The 14,042-nt window shown below is 40.0% G+C and overlaps 1 protein-coding gene across 2 annotated transcripts in view; it reads right to left on the minus strand.

Moving 5' to 3' along the window:
* Positions 1 to 14,042, minus strand: part of senp6a (SUMO specific peptidase 6a) — a 34,630-nt gene that overhangs the window by 19,077 nt on the left and 1,511 nt on the right. The window contains exons 3-6 of one of the 2 annotated variants that reach the window (XM_041958354.1): positions 7,644 to 7,737; positions 5,681 to 5,744; positions 4,039 to 4,142; positions 3,021 to 3,173 (exon numbers count right to left, since the gene is read on the minus strand). In XM_041958354.1, coding sequence (XP_041814288.1) covers positions 3,021 to 3,173; positions 4,039 to 4,142; positions 5,681 to 5,744; positions 7,644 to 7,737 — 415 coding nt within the window. The remainder of the gene's footprint in view (positions 1 to 3,020; positions 3,174 to 4,038; positions 4,143 to 5,680; positions 5,745 to 7,643; positions 7,738 to 14,042) is intronic. The other variant, XM_041958355.1, reaches the window with a different exon arrangement.

Here is a 14,042-nt window from a genome sequence, read left to right on the forward strand (position 1 = left end):
TGGAGGCAGCTTTTTATTAACTTTTTATAACTTTTGTTTTTTTACAACCTGGACCTTATTTCTAGCATTAAATACGCCCATTTACTCACTCAGACAACTTTGGTGGCATTTGGAGTCGTTTTGAAGAAATTAGCCCCAGAGGAGCGGCGTGTATATCCGTATAATGCGAGTACTCGGGGCATCCATGCGCAGCCTCTATATGACGCATAATCTGCAGCGAAACTCGTTCATATTCCAATATTTAGTTATGATATGCTGGTGCTATTCCCCTCTGAGCCGGCGGTCGGCTAGTTTAGCTGTAGTTTGGCACAGCTATGGTTCGTTATTGCGTATTCGTAGTCGACCGCCGCAGAGTCAGCCGTGTTGTGGCTGGCTGCTTGCAGTGCACGGCGTTCGATAATGACATCATCCACGTCAGAGGTAGGTGTCTAGAGACACCGGATATTGATAACATGCCACCATGGGCTCAGAGGGGAATAGCACCAGCAAATCATAACAAAATATTGGAATATGAACGAGTTTCGCCGCAGATTATGCGTTATATAGAGGCTACACATGGATGCCCCGAGTACTCGCATTATACGGATATACGCGCTGCTCCTCTGGGGCTAATTTAATCAAAACGACTCCACATGCCACCAAAGTTGTCTGGGTGTCTAAATGGTCGTATTTAATGCTAGAAATAAGGTCCAGGTTGTAAAAAACGAAAGTTATCCTTTAATGCTATGACACTGTTTTATAACCAACATGGCCCATCCAGGGATGGGAATTGATAAGATTTCATTAAATGCCATTTATCAATTCTGGTTATCGACCCCCTGATTGTGTGATCATTTGTTTTCATTAAGGTTTTCTTTGCAAATGAAAAAATCTGCTCAGCCTGCCTGCGTGGCGCTAACGTTATCAGAACATGATGTCGACCTCCAGTGATGGACGTGCTGCTCGGTTAGAAAGCTGCAGCACTGTGTGTGGAGTGTTAAATATGTGGCATTCCTGGCATTTGTGTGAGCATATTGCTCACGTTTCCTCGCTCATTCGAAATGATCATTTTACAGACATCATGACGAGCACTGCGGCCATCTTTTCTTTGTGAAATGAAGCCACGCTTTCTTCCTCTCCGCTATGACTCCTTCCTGCTGCCAGTTCCAGCAGTGTAGACGCATGAGTCTGACATCGTTATGCAATGTGCAACTGTCAGAAAACCACGCCGGCATCGATAAAAGGAATTGATAAGCTCAGACTCAACTGGAACCAGTTCCTGATTCCCATCGTTAGTCTTTTCTGGTTTCTTCTTCTTGTTTTTTTTTTTATATCTTGCATTATTGTTGGGTATTTTATTTCATTTTCTTTGCCACATTTCTTCTTCTTCTTCCTCATAGGTGGCTGCAGGCAAACCCTTTAACAAAAGGACAACTTGAAAGCAACTTTCAGTGGAATAAGGGTTCATTTATCGCTATCTATTAGAATATATATATTGTGAAAGACCGTGTTCCTGTGCACATATAATGTTGCTCATATCAACCCACTGATTTAGCTTGAAAATATCATTAAAATACTGTAAGTTAGCACCTGGTTCTACTAACACTCCAAACTGCTTATAAACATAAGCAGTGACCAGTGTTACTGGGCTTACAGAGGTGAGGCCCCCATCATAACACATACGATGAAAGGAAAGAAACCCCACACTGACATAAAGTCTCACAGCATGTCAACAGAGATGCTGCTGATGCACAAACAAAACCTGAAATAAATGAGATGTGCGATGATCTGGGGACATGAATAAAGCGTGAAATGAGATCCTGCCTGTTAAGATTCACTCGGAGTGATGCGGCTGGATCAAAGTCTTACCTTTCCTTCAAATCAAGGCTGCTTGAAGATAAAAATCAAAGAGAGAAACGTCTCACTAATGCAATTAATTTATCTGCCATAATTCATTTTTCCCAGTCTACTTTTGAATTAAAGTGATTTTTTTCACACCAAACCTCAAAACCAACCAGACGTTACTCACCACATCACTTTCGTCTACATCAAAGGCTCTCGTGCGCATCAAATACAAGACTGATCTCTTCCAGTTCAAGAAAACACACTCAGTTTCCACTTGTTCAACTCTGTAAACAATTTCCCACCGAAAGGTAAATTGTGTGACTGTGGATATACGAGCTAAAAGCTACGTCTCCTTCGCCTTTTTCCACAGAAAACCCAGTAATTCTGGTTTTCAAACCTCCACAGGCAACACAGAGCAAGAGAGGTGAGAGGAACAGGTGCATGCTGGTTATCTGAAAACAACAGGAAGTTTCTTTTTCCTTCTTATTCTCACCAACAGTCAGCAGACACACAGCTCATGGAGGCAATTAAGGACACATGACGCACACGTCCGACAATATCATTATCTCCAACGACCATTCTGAATAAATATTCCTAAAACAGCTTTGAAGTCATAGCAAAGCAGGTGCTCCTTATAATTACAGAAGTTGCCTGAGAAAATCATCACGTTTTGAAGTTTTCCTCAGCATCAAAGTAACGCAGCGGTGGCAGTTCCTGTTTACAATGTACCCACAGATGTAGAGACAACTAATAGCCAATTTGGTAAACTTTTAATGGTGCCGGTTTGCTAAAATGTAAACAGAAACCATGGCAACACTACATAACCCTGATTCCAAAAAAGTTTGGACGCTGTGTTTCTGAAGTGTCCCTGAGCCCATGTAGTAAGCTCCATTATCCAATCACATGTGTTGAGCCTCTCTCCATCCTCGCTGTGACCCACTGAGCCTTTCAATCATGATGCTATCACCTGTTACCCATCAGCCTGTTTACCTGTGGAATGTTCCAAACAGGTGTTTTTGGAGCGTTCCACATCTTTCCCATTCTTTTGTTGCTCCTGTCACAACTTGTTTGAAACGTGTCACACACACACACAAACCCACACGATCCCCTGCAGTCTTACGCCTGGCTGAGATAACAGGAGCAAGTTGTGCGTTTAAAACAACGAGAAGAGAAGAGAGAAGTACAAACTGTCTTACCTTTGGACCGGTTTCCTTATTGCAGAGGGCATTTGCGTGTGCTGAAAGTGTCGCCCTTGTAAAACGATTCCTTGTGAAGGTGCAGGACTGATGATGAAATAGTTGTTTCTGTTGGGGATGGGGGAGGATGTTGCTACCGTGAGAGGGACCTCGCTGCAGGACAGGAAGAGAGAGCCAAACACTGCGGTCACTCGTTTCAAGCTCATGTCAACAAACTCCTGTTTACAGCCATTTACAGCGGAAATATAAGAAGGCCACGAGAAGACGAGAACAATGAGTTAAGCGTCAACTAATCACATTTATCACATCTGGTTTTCACTTTTCTTTTTTCTATTTATTATATATTTATCCATTAAATAATCTCATTTTACTGTATTACCCTATTGATTAATTCTTGACTTCATTACAACTTCAAATGGCCTGCAAAGCCATTTTAAAGTGTTTTACAGCATGAAGTGTTATATAAATAAAGCTATCATTGTATTTATTTGTCTGTTTCCATAGAATCTGCGTCACTGGGTTCACAGGAAACAGTGTGATAGAAAAACAAACAATTAAAATGGCCAAAACTGGATTACACATTTTGTCAAAGATGAATAAATTAGATTATTATCCTTGTTTTTTAAATCTATTTCTGTTAAATTATGCCAGTAAAACGACAGAGAAGAAGAAAACTGATGTAAAAACTAATTTTAGCACTTGCATAAAATTGCAGGTTAAAAAAAAAAGCAAAACAACAAATAGTCATTCTAGATAATCCTATTGATTTGCCTTGAATAACAAATTTACTCTATTGTGTGGTGGGCACTCAAGAATTACAGGATTCTTCTCACAAAAATATTCATTTGTGGACTAAAAACAGAGCTGCAGTCACTTTTTCCACATTTCTACTCGTTTTAAATCATCACCATGTTTTCATCCCAAACCACCTGAAACCACCACAGACCTGTCAGAGGTGTGAGGCAACAAGCAAGCAGCAGCAATGAGGTTGATATAAGCAGGATATGCCGGACTGTACCTGAACCTCTTGGGTGCCAGCTTGTTTAGAGGCCTCATGTGATTATTTGGCCGGTTTTCATACGTTCTCAAAGGATCAGAAGTGAAGTGCCTAAGAGAGGGAGACTGAAGAGACGGCACACACATCAATTAAAAGGACGTGACAGCAATCAAAAATAAACATCGGCAGCCATGCCGACAGCCCGACACACACCAGAAATCACACCTTCTGAATAGATGATACATAAAGAGACAAACTCGCTCATCTTAAGCCTTTGACTCACTGGGACAAGTGTGATCAGCGTGACCACACATGCAGACGTTTGTGGCTGAAACAGGCTGCAAGTCGAAGCATTAAACAGTCTGCGGATTTCACATCAATTTCAAAAATAACACAGCGTTTCGTTGTTAAGGTGGGCAGAGTTTGGCTTGCTGCATCAACACAACGCAGAAGAAAAATAATAAAAGGACCAGGGCTGCAGCAGCGCATTAATTAAGGGTTATCATACCAGGGACATTTACTTATCTCCACTATTGAATTCTACCACATTAGTGTTATTTAAAAATAAGGGACATCATTTTTGGTAAATGATAATAAAGCATTTGCTCAAAAAACCCTTCTGCTTTAATTCCTTTAAGGGTCACTGTAACTGATAATAATAATAATAATAATAATAATAACTGTGAAAGTCTCTCACCATCACAACCCTAAATAGGTTAATAATTTATTAGTGCAGGCTGAAAATAAAACGTTACTCTAGTTGCATGTTAGCAAGCTAATGTTATAGCATTAGCATGCTAAGACGATGTTGAGTGAAAGCTGGCATGTTCCAATGCGTGTAGGTTAGCATAGTAACATACATTCCATGTGCTCATTTTAGCATGTTTGGTTGTTAGCATGGTAACATTAGCATAGGTAAAGGGATGTTAAGATGCTAATACTTAGCATATACTGTTTAGTATGGTTACACTTGTACGTTTTTGCACATTAATAAACTTTTGTTTTCGTGTTTTAGCATTTAGCATGCTACGTTAGCATCGATTTTGAAGTGGAGCTGAGGTTGACAGGAATTCAGGCTTTAGTTTCAGAGGCCGCCTGTCATGAGCTGAAGTGTTGGGGAAGTGGAAAAGTCAACAAGATTTAACCTCTGGAGACCATAAGTGTCTCTATTAAACATCACAGGAGTTCATTTAACCAAACCCCTGGGACTGATGATCACAACATTATAACATATAAACATGTCATAAACTGAGCAAAGTTGGTGATGTTGCCAAAACATGTTAATTAACTGCTTAAATTCCTTAAAGTTTCATCTTTTTCCCTCTGAGATAAATCCTATCTAGTGTAAATTATATCTTTTACAGGACAACCAGAGGCCAACACCAACCACCTGCTCACAATCCCCCCAGAACAACAACAACAACAACAACAACAACAACAACAACACCAACCACCACAGAAGCAGCAGCAGCCCCTTGAGTCCCTTAGCTCCCCAGCAGTGTTAGCTCATGGACTGTCGGGGGCGGGTGCCTTCGCTCTGCGGCACCAGGCGCCAGCCAGGCTGTGGCACCGTCTGCAGGGCTGATCGGAGAGTCCTGCAGAACCGCTGGGAGTCACATTTATCAGGGCTGAGAGTCACAGGATGAGACGGAGAGCGCTTTACCTTTTTCTCCTCGGGGGAGGTCGGCTGCTGCCTGTCCATCTCCTCCACGCTCACCACGCTCGCACTGAGAGAAAGAAAAGAAAACAAAAGATTGCGGTTAGCCTCGGTGTGCGCGCTCCACGTCAACACATTTCTACTCAGCATATTTCATATTGTTTAATATGTCTGTGTGTGTATCAGTGTCTGGAGAAAATGACACGTCTGCACAATTAAGGGGACAAAGTGGATTCTAGAGTTCGACCGATATGAGATTCACATTCCAGCTATTGTTTGTATTCAATAGTTTTAGCACTCAATATGCAAACATCTGATACTGATCTTAAAATGTTATCATTTCCACAGTAACAAATGCAACGCTGGAGTCTGGCTGATATATATATATATATATATATATATATATCATGTGTTCCTTTAGGCTACAGAACGTTTCTCTGAGCCAATATCAACAAAAACTGATTCTAGCCTTCATAAAAGCAGGATTTGATGCACAGCTGTTGTATTTGCCTGCATTAGTTTTAGCTAAGTGGAAATAATAAGCTGGACACTGAATGTATGTTGTATTTATGAGAGATTTCAGCCACAGGGTAACCTAATCAGTCACAGATCACTGATACAACACAGTGCTGCTCAGTGGCGTACAGTAACTAAGCACATTTACTCAAGTCATGTACTGAAATACAATTTTAAGGTACTGCTTCTTCATACGTCTACTCCACTACATTTCACAAGGAATTATTGTACTTTTTATTGCACATCTGATTATCTGACTATCTGATCATTTTAGTTACTTATTTGCAGATTCAGATTATATAAAATATAGAATAAATATAATCACCTAATACATTTTGATATGTTAGCTGAGCTCCACCTACACCAGCTTCAACATTAAAGTGATGAACACATGAATGCATCAATAACTACAATCTAATAATATATATTATTCTGAAATGGACCATGCATAATGAGTATGTTTACTTTTGATACTTGAAGTATAAATTTGGTGCTGATACTTTTGTACTTTAAAGTACCGGAGTATTTCTACACTGTGGTATTCCTACTTTTACTTCAGTTAAGAGTACTTCCTCCACTATCTGTGTGACTTTAAACCTGACTTCAGCTTGATGCAAACCCTCCATCAGGTGAAACCTTTTGACTAAACGTGGTAAAAGTGTGTTTCCTGACATTAATGACCTTGTTGTAAATGTAGCTGCTAAATGACGGTTTAAACACCGACTTCACTCATTAAATATGTGGCCATTATTAACGTTTTATTTCAGAAAAATGTAGTAATCCATTTATCAGTCCACCAGCATAATTAGTCAAGAACAATTTTGATAATCAATTACTTGTTTCAGTTATTTATCAAGCAAAAATACCAGATATCCTATGGCTTCAGCTCAAATTAGTGAGGACTTAAACTGAATTATCTTCAGGTTTTGGACAATTTGGGGGACAAAAACATGAAATTTTAAGACTTCATCTATGAGCCTTTACTATTTTTTTAAATAACTATGGACTACAAAAATTGATTAAAAATACTTTCAACATTATATTGATAAAGAACATGATCAGTAGTTGAAGCCCTACGACATTTAAATGCAGATTAAATGTAGAAAAAAACGTTTAAATAACTAAAAAGGTGCAAATAAAGCCGCATTTCACTGCAGGTTTGACTCTTTTTCTCTGCATGTGATCAGGAGGAACCTCTTCTGTTCCATCAGAAAACATATCGGTCCAACCCTAGCAGATTCCAACGTGTAAAAGAGGAGAGCATGTCCATGCAGAGCGCACAGATCTGTATTAAAAAGGCCAGTGCGTGTGTCATCAGAGACGGGAATAGCCTGCTCATCAGCAGAGGTGTCACCGGGGTCTTTTCCTGTGTGTGGAGGGCGAGCTGTGTGGTGGGAAAGTGATGCAGTGCAGCGCTGGTGGTGCTGAAAACGAGGGCTGGAGAAGTGCTTACTCATGTCTCCTTTCCTCTTCACTGTCACCAGAGAGAGAAAAGCTCCAGTTGTGCTTGTACCCTCCATCTCGCCTGGTCTCTGACCTACCCAGGGCTTGGATTGAATAATAAACCAGACTCACGTCAGTGCAGGGACACAGGACCAAGACACAGCCATCAGCTGAAATGACCATTTAGATGAAGCCACATTTCAGGGCTGATCATTTCAACTTGATGATATGAAAAACTGGCGACATTTAGAAAAACAGGGAACCTTGGGCTCCTTGATAATTTTGGAAATATTCAACTGCAACAGCGCCATTCAATAAATAAGAAAAATACACTCCATGTCACTGCAGTAAAATCTAATCAAAGGGAACATCTGCTTTTGCTGCTTAATTACTTAGCTGATTTTTTTAGTTGCCGATTATATTCAATAAGTACGTATAATGACATTGGTTGAATAATCCTTCTGCAAATATAGATTACTATTACAACAGCAAATACAATGATTTGTGACATGAGAGTAGGTATAAAAATGCTGTATTCAGTACTTTTCTCTGGGAAAAAAGGGAAACTGGGAAACTGCATTCCAGTCATTATCAATATTCAATCATTCATTTTGAGGTGAGAGCCAATGTAAAGGCCTTGGTTACTGGTAAACAAGTTTATCCAAGTGTTCACCTCCCATCAGTGTTTGTAATATGTGAAAAAAGAGCAAACATCCACTTTGTATCACCAGGACGTGTGTTAATAAATAACATGACAGCACGTGTTACACGAGAAGATCCACAATCGGTCCAATCCGGATATATTTAGATGGACGGCTGATAAACATCCAGTAATGAGCTCCACCTGCTAATTACAAGGTTCAGATATAGCCCACATCAGCAGCAGTGACAGAACCTGCAGGGCTCGTCCCATTTAAATGCAGCTTTAGAGGGTGAGTGTGTGGGTGAGCAGTGGGTGAGGTCTCCCCCACAGGTGAGAAAATATGGTAATCTGAGGGTGAGAGTCACAACATTCCTTGAAATCAAATGACAAATTGTTCCTCTTTCTCTGCTCCATGTTCACAGTAACGTGAACGGGTGCACTGCCCCAATACTGACCTTATAGAGCATCAAATGAGATGCAGCTTTTTCCATCAATGATAAAACTCACTGTTTCTGCTTTAAGTTCAGTCAGTCATGACGTGCTGCCACTCAACTGTCACAGCAACATCTGGCCGTATTTTATCTGAGTCAGTTTCCCCAGACCCACCTCTGATGGACCCCGTTCACACCTGGTATTAAAATGCAATCTGTGTCCGGACAATATTATTATTAATGCACGACGGTAAATGCATCAAGATGGGAATGTGATCAGATCTGCTGCACTGAGCTGGCATCTGCACACAATATACAGATGTTTGCTTTTAGCGAACATAAAATATGAGTTGGTGTTTAAATTTTGACAGCGAGCGAGCCAGAAGCTGAACAAGACCAGCCTCCACCCGCCGTTATCGATTTAACGTCTATCCTGTGAAACGAAAGTGAAGGATGTGTTATTCATCAGAACTGTGTGAAAAATGAAAGCGATACAGGTGGGAAATAAATGATATAAAGTAAGAAATAACCTCTGAAAAGGTGTTACTCATCTGTGCAGCTGATCTGCTGTTAACAGGCTGGTACAGCAACACACTGGACAATTTCCCCTCACTCAAAAAAACTCAATGATTTTGTTCAAAGGGAAGATGGGATGGTTTATTATCCAGGTAACGTGTCTGGAAGCAGATCCCATTGTAATAGCAGGTGTAAACGAGGCATCAGATCGAGTCATTGCAGCGCAGTCTGATTCCAGCATTTTACAAACCTGGCAACATTAAACCCACCACCTGAATGAAGGAAGTTCCACCTCCTGCCCCCAGGGGCTGCTGGGCTAAGAGGCGAGAAGAAAGTTAAGGCTAAAATTCACAGCCAGTAAAAACACACTGATGGGAGGTGAATTTGGTTTGATGAAGAGGAAGACATCAACACTGTCAGGGGTCCGACTCCCAACACGGCCTCTAATACGACACAGTCACAGAGCCGGATAATAGTGCATTTCACTGTCTTTATAAGATAAACTTTGACTTTGTTTCATCAGTTTGTCTGAAAAGCTGTGTTTAGAACAATCTGGACAGCTCGCAGAGAGATTTGATACCATCCAATGAGATGCTTGCATCGTTCTTTTTATTTACCCTTCAAAAGAGTCTGCGTAGAAATTGAGTTCAAAGTGGGGGCTGATTAAAGCCTTCTGGTGCATTCATGTGCAGCTGTATTGGAATAATGACTTCTTTTACGTGCTGCGTAATAAAACGTGTTATCTCAATATTTTCTTCTCAGTGCCAAAGCACAACTATATCACACAGTGTCTATGAGTTACAGTCGAGCAGCGTCTAAGCCAATCAGACTGGAGGAATAAAGTGAATGTGCTTCCACCAGCTGATTGTGGGTCCATGTGGAGAGAAGTCGACCTTCTTCCAGAGTAAATAAACCCTGCAGACTGGAGGAGGGAGTGAAGAGGAGGGCCCAACGCTTCTGGTTTATCTTTTTCACAAACTGAGGACAATAAAGATCTTTACTTATGTTATTATGTCTTTATCCGGGTTTATACAGATATTAAAGAGGGCTGCAGCTAACCATTGTTATCATTTCTGCTGATTTTCATGATTAATCGATTGTTTGGTCTACAAAAATGACAGAAAATGGTGAAAAACGTCAATCAGAGTTTCCCAAAGCCTCATTTTGGGCTTAAGTTTTCTTGTTTTGTCACCAACTGAAAGATATTCAACTGACTGTCAAAGAGGAGTAAAGAAACCAGAAATTGTTCACAATGAAGGTGCTGAAATCAGAGAATGTTCACTTTTTCTTCTAAAACAATTACTCAAACAAATTGATAGATTATCATAAAAGCTGAGGATTAATTTAACAGTTGACGACTTAATGATTCATCACTGCAGCTCTAACATGAAATAGTCCAAACAATGTAAAGAAGTACAGTTTATGACCAGTAAAACGCAATAATTTATCATCTTGTGGGAAACTTTTCCAGGTCAAGTGCTGAAAAAAACTTGACTGATAACCTCCACACACAGCAGCTTGTGCTAAAAACAATCTTCTATCATGAAAAGGTTTTACGGAGCTGCTTCTTGTGTTTTCCTCTTTGTTCTAATTAGTTGTTTTGCTGTGTTTCAGGTGAGTCAGTGACACATTAACATGTTAACACCAACATGTGTCAAGACTGCAAATCTATTGTTTCACAAAACGACAGTTTGTCCTTGAGCTCAAATGATTAGGTCCCAACAACTGGCAACTACTTTGATAATGAATGAATTGTTTCAATAACATTTTCTGATTTTAGCTTCTCTCTTGTGAAGATGACTGAAAATCTTCTGGTTTTAAATTTAAACTAGATGCATAAAATAAGGTATCTTGTTTGGAGACGCTGTATGTTGATTTTTATATACATATATTTATATACACAGCCAGTCATTCACCTACTTGTACATACATTATTGTTCAATGCTCACTTCCATTTGTTCAGCTTTGTTGTCCTTGTTTTTGTCTGAATGTCTGTTGCTTCCTGTAAACTCTTCTGTGTGAAACAACTTAAAAACAAACAACAGATCCGCTAATAACAATTTGTTTTAGTTTGATAACAGAAACAAATGAATTCAACCACACATGAGGATTAAATGTCCAAAACTAGGCAATAATAATAACAATTATAATTAAGATTTGAGCAATCTTGCTAAATTTGTCAAAATAAAAATGCCTGTGTTTAAGCAACACTTTATACACTGTATTTGCGCATTTACTGCTGCTGTCTACACATGTACTTCATTTTTGCTTCTTTTGTTGTCTTACATGTGTAACTTCGTCCTCACACCTCTTCAAGAAGTCAGAAGAAACGCTGATATTCCAACGACACCGAGGCTACGACTCTACACATCACAGTATTACCAACGATAATGTTGACACGTCTGCTGGAGGTTGTTGTGAAGGTTGAAAAAGTTTTCCCACGACGCCCTGGCTTCCTATTTTCTACCAGAATCAACTGAAATCTGCGACGTGGAAATGAAAAACAGCAGCCAAGAACAAAACACGAAGGAGAGGAGCACGAGGGAAACTGAACCCATGCAGTTCATAAACATGCTTTGTTTTGGATGACGTATTCTCTGCCTCAACGAAACATCGCTTCAGCCCCGCTGTTTTCAAGACAAACTGGCCTCCCAAACATCACCTACATGATCACGTTAATGCGTGATATCCATCTGGCTGCAAGCCCAGCAGGTAAATATGACCTCGCTCTTAAGAGAATCACTTCCCGTTATTTCATCCAGTACATGTGGCTTAAATACGGGCCTTAAAAGCAACATCTTTCTGGCCCCCAAAACCAGATTCGGAGCGTCTCGGCCTATTTTCCTCCCGGCCTCAAACATAATGCTTCTGCCCTCCCTGTGCAGCTGCAGAAGTGGATTAGCAGACACTGAAGAGATGAGACTAGTGGCAGAACATTTAGGGGGAAAACTGCTGTCTGTTTTTAGTGAATTATCCATTCCTGCTTTTTATATGATGAGAGAAATAATCTTCAAAAGTTAAAAAATCGTACGTTATGATCCCAGAGCTCTCGTGCTTCAGTCATTTCTGTTCAATCCTGCACGAGCCAAATTAAACCTGTTCCAATCTCTTCCAGCTCATACACAGTGTCAACCCCCAAGTCTGGAAGATTCATGTTGTGCTCCATTTTCCAGCTTCATAAATCACAACAAATGCCCCGATAATGTTAGCGAGGAGACATTTAGGTTCCTGCTGAGCTTCAGCACGCTCATTTATTTTGCCTGCGGAGGGTGTAACAGTGGATTTCCTGCAGGACAAATCCATGATCGGGGATCTCTGATGACAGCTACAACTACACAATTTATCCAAACAGGCCGAAGCGAGTGGCGCTTGTGCGTCTGAAGGGGAGCTCTGACGCTCGCATGATGTTCGCATCCGAACAGCTTGTTGTCACTCAGATCTGCACTCAGCCCTCAGAGGAAATGCAACTCATCCATATATTAAACATGCAGTTAATCCATCAAAGAACACATGATTCCTAACGCAACCCTGGGGCCACTTTCACCTCATTTGCAACATGAGATCATTTCCTCTCCTGTTAATTTTGACATTTTTCAGAGACTAACAATGAAAAGTAGGTTAAGTCCAACTGGGGACCTTTATTTTTTTACATCTCTACCTCATTTTCTGACATCTCTCAACTGTTCCTATCAAATAAAGGAAATAAATGCCCTAAAATGATATAAAGTACAAGAATGTACATTAATTAAGCAAAACACATCAAACTAGCTTCCCACGCATGAGCACACGAAAGCCTTGTACAGCTTGCAATCTCTATCTGCATCATTAATCTATTTACAAGCGAGGCTCATCAGGAGAACTCGACCCTGCCAGCGTTTGCATATGGCTTTTCTAAAACCAGGCCCTGCAACAAATAAGTCTTCAATGACACCTTATTATCATCATTTATAACAAGGCTGGCTGCACTGAACCTCCAATATGAACTGAAATGTGAACATCAAATGTCAAAATAATTCAATTAAATATCTTGTTAACTTATTCTCTCAATATAGCTCTGAATTTGAATTGAACTTTTCACAATTTTAGATGATTATACTTATATAACGCTGCTATTATTCTAGATTTTTCAACAAATCGAATGATAAGAACAAAACCAACGTTAGTCCATCTAAACACTCTCTGACTTCCTGTCTGTGGCTCTCAGCTCCAAGCCCGTTGGTTCCAACTGAAGATCTAAATCTTTAGAAATCTTCACAAATTACACACTTTCAATAGAAAAAGACTCCTAAAATAGCTGCACGCTGCAGTTTTTACCAAGCAAACAGGAGGAAATAGTGCTTTTGTTGGGGACTATTTTCAGCAGCGGATGAATCCACATTTGGTGCACTAGTGAATATTTGGGGCAGCAGGACAGTGTGTGTGTGTGTGTGTGTGGGGCTGAGTCAAAATCAACTACAGTGTGTGTGTGTGTGTTCATGATAATGAAGGAACATGTCAGCCAGAGCAACAGTGAGGTTCATTGATGTGTTTTTAATAGTTTATGAACAACAATGGAGCTCAGAGGAAGAAGATGTATCAGGCTGTGAGACACACAGTCATTGTTGATTTTTGTCTTTTTTCATCTCCAGCCCTACCCTTTAAAAAATGTTTAAAAAGTAGAATATTTGTCAAAGTCAGGTATCAAAAATATACATATATAGGATTGTTTTGATACTGTCCTACTTCAAAAACTCAGCCTCACTTTTCAACATTAGGCTTCTTAACATTAAGTCTTGTCTGTTTAACAGTAACACCTTATTTATCTTTTAAACTTTTTTAT

This window comes from Chelmon rostratus, chromosome 18, assembly GCF_017976325.1.
Source record: "Chelmon rostratus isolate fCheRos1 chromosome 18, fCheRos1.pri, whole genome shotgun sequence".
Classification (NCBI taxonomy): domain Eukaryota; kingdom Metazoa; phylum Chordata; class Actinopteri; order Chaetodontiformes; family Chaetodontidae; genus Chelmon; species Chelmon rostratus.